Source organism: Aquarana catesbeiana, linkage group LG13 (genome assembly GCF_042186555.1).
Source record: "Aquarana catesbeiana isolate 2022-GZ linkage group LG13, ASM4218655v1, whole genome shotgun sequence".
NCBI classification, from domain to species: Eukaryota; Metazoa; Chordata; class Amphibia; order Anura; family Ranidae; genus Aquarana; species Aquarana catesbeiana.
In genome coordinates, this window is record NC_133336.1 from 81,029,218 (window position 1) to 81,035,801 (window position 6,584).

General features: G+C 39.5%; 1 protein-coding gene across 5 annotated transcripts in view; it reads left to right on the forward strand.

Annotated features, from left to right (window-relative positions):
- Positions 1 to 5,057, forward strand: part of DPF3 (double PHD fingers 3) — a 458,181-nt gene extending 453,124 nt beyond the window's left edge. For all 5 annotated transcript variants that reach the window (XM_073610451.1, XM_073610453.1, XM_073610448.1 and 2 more), the window contains one exon: positions 280 to 5,057. In XM_073610451.1, the coding sequence (XP_073466552.1) occupies positions 280 to 338 (59 nt within the window). In that variant the 3' untranslated portion in view covers positions 339 to 5,057. The remainder of the gene's footprint in view (positions 1 to 279) is intronic.
- The last annotated feature ends 1,527 nt before the right edge of the window (positions 5,058 to 6,584 follow it).

Consider the following 6,584-nt stretch of genomic DNA (forward strand, 5'->3'; position numbering starts at 1 on the left):
GAACATGTCCAAAACATTTGCCAGTTTCCAATCACCTTAAGGCAGCAGCCTATACCACAGGGTCCTTGATTATCCAGTTTGTGAACTGTACTGTATGATTAGGGTAAACCTGGTTCTTATTACAAATAGCCAAAAGTAACTACTGGATTGAAAAGTTGTCTGTTTACATGCATGCATCTCATGTCTATAGTAGAGAACTTATGAACACTGCAATATATATGGCAAAAAATAATGAATATGATTTTAATGGTTAATAGAATTACTGTGCTTTTCCTGTAGGAAGTTGGAGCTGCCATCTGTGCATCAAGGACTTACAAGAAGGTGTGTCTATGCCCTGAGTCACACTGGATACTGATCACGAAGATACCTACAACTAAATGCAGCAATTCCATTTTTTTAAATATAAAAAAATCACAATGTTTGCATTATTCAACAGTCACCATGACATAAAAATCATCAGGTTTAAAGTGTAAGCTCACCGTTACAGAAAAATCTGTAAGCTGAACTTACACACACCTCACCCCCCCCCCCCTCCTACTGACCTGCATGGCGAGGATCGCCCGTTCTGAGCCCTGGTATAGCCGCCTCATGGCTCGGGCACTTAGAAATCCTCTCAGCTTTCTCTCTTCTTCTTCCCCGCTGATAGGACGGGCTACGCAGGTTCTGATTGGTCAGTGCCAACCAATTAGAATGCTCCTGAATGTCCCACCTGAAGGGGTACATTTAGGAGATTAAGCTTCAGGGATGTCTAAGCCCTGGAGCCTTGAGGCGGTTATACCGGGGCTCAGAACGGGCGATTGCCACCATGCAGGTCAGCAGGACTGGGGGGGCCAGAAGGGGGTCCTGTGTAAGTTCACCTTACAGATTTTTCTGTAAAGGTGAACTTGCCCTTTAGGGTAATTTAGCACATCACCAGTTAGCAATATAGATTGCAAAGTCTTATACACAAAGCATACATTTTTACTGTACAGGTGCCCACATTCCTTATCACAATCTATATAAAAAGTAGCATTGTCAAGACCTGCCATAGTTGTTATGGTGACTTAAAGATTTCCTGAGCACTGACCTAGATCAAATATTCAAATGTGGAAAATCAGAGAAACTCAGAAGTCCTTAACAGCTTTTTATAGGTCAGCAAACCAAATAAATTATGCAAGAGTCCGTATGACAGCCAGGCAGCTAGCTTTTTTCAGAAATAATAATAGGTTACCTTTACCAAGGCTATATTGAAGACATTGTCAACTTTTGTACAATTTCATTGATTTACTAGGTCTCTTGTACAGGTGATTAATAGGGAACCTTCTCTTTTAAAGTGGTTGTAAATGAAATGTCATGAAATGTGAACTAAGCACATATATGTAGTGTTTACCTGTCTCTCTCCGAAGCTCTAAGTGTGGTTTCTCTCTGATGCTTCTTTACTCTGTTATTAGCATGAGTCGCTTCTGAAGTTTTCCCGACACGTGAGATAAAACTTGTGACGGGCAGGGAGATAAGCACACAGCTTGTCTATTCAGAATACAGCTCTACATGTTCCTTCGTGCCTCTGCCTATGTGAAGGGGGTGCGTGTCTCTTTCCTCCAATCAGCTTCCACACAGTGTATAAGAGCTGTAACTGCAGCTCTACACCCCCCTCACAGATGCAAAAGGATTTGCTCACAATTGTGCTCTTTTGAAGGAATGCAGACAAGAGAAGACTGCAGATAAACAAGTAAAACATTTAGAAGGATTTGTTTCATCTGAGCCTATTCACTTCACTGCGTACAGTATATGAGAGGGTTTAGAACCACTTTAACCAAATAAACTTCACTGTTCAAACTGAAAATTCCAGAAGGGCTAGAGAGAACAGATTTGAATATACTATGAATGCATATGTTCCTAGTTGTATATAAATATATTATTTACACATTCCAGTATAAAAACTTCCCTACTCAGTATTTAAGTTCTGAAGCTTTATATTTGTACATGCCCGAAAATGGCACAATCTGTTGTGACTTATCAGAAATAGATGAGGCTCTATAGGCACAATTAATGGAGATAGTTTAGTTATTTTATCTCATGATCATTTATGTTCAAATATAAAATTTAAAAAATAGTTTACAAGAAATGGACATGCGAAAGTTGACTTCTTTTCTCATATTTGTTATTCAATATTACAAAACGTGTTGCCTTATCCACCACTTAAACAGTTAGGTTTCCCCCTCTCCTCAAAAGACCTCTTATTGCACAGTTATTCTAAGCCTGAAATTAGCAGTATTATAAACAAAGAACCTGTGTTCTCATCTCTGAACTGACTTTTTCATACATAATACCTTGAAAGAAAAAAAAAAACCTTGTGTGGTATAAACTCATCTCATACACAAGAAAATGGTTTAAAGATAAATCAACAATCCATTTTTAGTTATAAAAAGGCAAATAATGCATGGCAAACTACCATATGCTTTATGAAATTATGTTATTGTGATAAAACTTGACAAGTCTTTGAAGGCAGACATTCAAAAGAATATCATCCTGCGCTGTATTGTTGTCACCACATGACTCTCTGCCAACATCCAAGTGTTATGGTCATATGAGACCAACTTACTATTTTCACTTACTTTCAACTCCAGTTCCAAAATGTTGGGATGCTGTGTAAAATCTATATATAAAAAAAAAAAATTCAATGATTTGTAAATCTCATAAACACATATTTTATTCACAATAGAAAACATATCAAATGTTTAAACTGAGAAAATGTACCATTTTAAAGAAAGAAATAAGGTAAATTTGAAACTGATGACATGACAACAAAAAGCTGGCAAAATAAAACCCCAATTTCTAAAAAAAGATGGGACAGGGCCATATTTACCACAGTGTAGCATCCCCTCTTCTTTTAACAACACTCTGTAAACCACTGGGATTTGAGAAGACCAGTTGTTGGAGTTTTGGAAGAGGAATGTTGTTGCATTCTTGACTGAGCATATGCGGTTTTAAAACCCTGATATCTATTAGCATTGCTAGCATTTAGCATGCCCCCCAATACCAGAGATTAAGGCCTTTGAACTGAGTGCTGATAACAAGCAGGAAGGTCCCTCTTCTCTTAGGTCCGGAGGATGCGGTGCCCATAGTTGCCAAAAAGAATGTCACATTTCGATTCATCTGATCACAAAACAGTTTTCGACTTTGCAATAGACCATTTTAAATGAGCTTTGGCCTAGAGAAGACATGGCCTTTCTGGATCATGTTAGGGTATGGCTGATATGATAGCTTTACCTTCATTTTTGTATTGCAAGGCGAACTGTGATCACAGACAGTGATTTTTTAAAGCATTCCTGAGCCCTTGCAATGATGTCCATCACAGAATAATTTTATATGTTTTCTATTTTCAATTGGAATTGGGGTTGCAATACGGTTCTTTAGATATGTCATAAAGGGCTCAGTTGCACAGATCTGAAGCGTCACTTGCACAAATCAGACCTAATTCCTGCCTTTATGCAACTAGTGAGTTATCGAAACTAGAGTATGACTTACATTTTTTACTTTCCTTTTTTACTGAATTATGTAAAGTATAGTGCTGTCTTCTTATAACTATTTCTGGTAGTTTTCAGTGTTAATAATTGTATTATTTGTGGAGTGGGATTAAGTTTTTAAACAGTACTAATTTTAGGAATATCTTTTTACTGACATGTCTGAAATTGGAATAGGGTTCTTTTTATTAGGGGTCCCCAAGAGTATGAATGCTTAGTAAAATATGATATTTTGGTATACTGCGTTTTTACACACAAACACACACAAACACTACTCCCAACTGGCCTATTTTTTTGTTTGTTTTATTCCTTTAGTGGAAGTAACTGAATATATGCCATTATTGAAGTGTAAATGTAATGTAAAGGAAGATAGAGAAACTTCAGGCTGTTCATTCCAAACAAATCCTGTAATTAGCTCTCGCACTTTTTTATAGGAGGTACAGTGGTACAATAGACCACAGTATGCTATTGGGGTCCATTGTGGCTAAATAATTTATTTCCATGCAATAGTTGGTTACACTGGGTTTTGTACTGTAAAGGTAGGTACTTCAATATTTGAGAGTACCTTTATAAAGAAGTTCAAGCTCTACTTTGTTTTCATGGTGAATACCCCTGGAGGATTGAAGTTTTACGTTAGCTGTTGCAGGATTGAGATATTTTTCCTCCTTGTGTACTCTGAGTTTTTTGGCTATATTTTTTCATTTCAAATATACAGTAATAAAAACTATAGGAATTTTTTCGCAAGCCATTTCTCTAAAACGGGAACAAACTTAGCCAAATATGACTCCACCTTTGGCGGTGATGTGATGATGGCACCACCTGGCTTGTCAAAAAAGAAAAAACAACTGAGCTGGCTGGAAATCTGTCAGCCAAACAGTGACTGCACCCTCACAGGTGCCATGGCTATCTGAATACAATAGCTGACAGATTCTTCTATCAATGCTTAACATGGATGGAGCTGAATAAGCGAAATCTCAAAGTGTAGCTAGCTTTAGTGCCATACTAAAGCACTAGTTCAACCTTGTGTGCATTTTACTTTAATCACAATGCATCTTACTGTGCTGCTGCAGAAAAAAAAAAGATTTAATATGCTTCTTCATAACACAGTACTGTACTCAGGAAAAAGCTGAGATCTAGCTGCACGTATCCTGAGAGTCAAGAGACTTTGCCGAAGTCCAGCTTCAAGTAACCTGAAAATCAAGACAAACTAAAAAGTGCTAAAATGTCTAATGCTGCATAAATCATAATAGACTATTAATGCCTGCTACACATGGGGAGTTGTTTTCGTTCAACCCAGCGATCTGATGCTGGTTTCCCAGCATGCCCGCTTGATAAAAGCCATCGTTAGACTGGCTTCTGTTGGACAAGCTGCTGTACACATGGGGCAAATGTTGCCCGGTTTCTGTTGAACCGGCCAATATTCTCCATGTGTACCAGCCTTTAGGGTGAGGCAATGCAGCTTTTGTGTAGTTAATTTTTTTTTTATTTGCATGGACTTTACTCTCATGAGAGTCTGCCATTCTCTGCATTGGAGAAAGTCTCACTTCTATAGGAACCTTTGTTCATCTCAGTTTTTAGGTTGGTCTCCTTCAATTAAGCTATTTGAAGGGTCGGAACTAGCATTTTCTCAACTTTTTACAGTGTACATATAGTGGGCTCTCTTTTAAAAAGCAACAAAAGGACCACTTTATATCTGTAGCTAAAGCAATTGCTTTTTAGTAGTATTAAATAAGCTCTGCCAAATAGAGACTCACAAATGTTTCTATAAAAAAAAAAATAAAAAAAAAATTAGGGCTTGTTTACACTTGACTAAATTTCTAACGCTTAACAAACACTCCTATAGCATTAGTATGGGCATTAGACTTGCATTAATGAGCTTTAATATGGGTCTTAGACTGGGTTTTTACAAGCATTACTGAGGTGTTAAAAAGGTTCCCCAAATGCCCTATGCGCAGTTTTAAAGCATTTGATGAGCATTAGGCTACTTTCTCACTGAGGCACTTTACAGGCCTCTCCTGTCACGCCAGTGTGAAAGCTCGAGTGCTTTCACACTGGAGCGGTGTGCTTGCAGGACGTTAAAAAAAGTCCTATAAGCAGCATCTTTGGGGAGCTTTAGGAGCGGTGTATACACCGTTCCTAAAGCCCCCCTGCCCATTGAAATGAGCAGTTCTACATGGGTGCTAGAGGGGGGTAAAAGCGCCCCGCTAGTGGCTATAAAGCGCAGATAAAACGATGGTAAAGCGCCGATAGCGGCGCTTTGCCCCTCACATCGCCTCAGTGTGTAAGTGCCCTTAAGGCACATTAAAACCACTCCACAAATGCCAATTTTTAAATGGGAAGTGACGTTAAAGGAAATACACAAATTTTAATGCCCCACAACTGCACTGCAACCTCCTGCTAGAGCATTTGCAAAGCGACTTGAATGGGAGGCGTTGAAAGGCTAACGCCTCCTGACTCAACATGATGCTTCAACATGTTTTGATAATGTGAAAAGCACTGTGTGCTGTCTATTGTATCATTTGCATAGGCGTTTGAGGGGCATTTTTAACACCCCTCAAATGCCTGCTTTTAGGCCCCTTTCACACTGGGGCGGTTTGCAGGCGTTATTGCGCTAAAAATAGCGCCTGCAAACTGACCTAAAACTGCCACTGCTGTTTCTTCAGTGTGAAAGCCCTCGGGCTTTCACACTGAAGCGGTGCGCTGGCAGGAGAGGAAAAAAACTCCTGCAAACAGCATATTTGGAGCGTTGAAGGAGCGGTGTATTCACCGCTCCTGCCCATTGAAATCAATGGGGCAGCGCGGCTATACCGCAGCTGTAGCAGCGCTATGTGAGCGGTTTTAACCCTTTTTCAGCCACCAGCATGGGTTAAAACCGCACCGCTAGCAGCCGAATACCGCCGCTAAAACGTCGGTAAAGCGGCGCTAAAAATAGCGCCGTTTTACCTCCGACGCCCCCACCGCCCCAGTGTGAAAGGGGCCTTAAAGCCAGTGTGCCTTACTGATATTGTGTATTCACAACTTCTAACAAAAACAAAAGCACAAAAGTATTTACAGCAACGTAAAAGCAAAGGGTAGGCATAG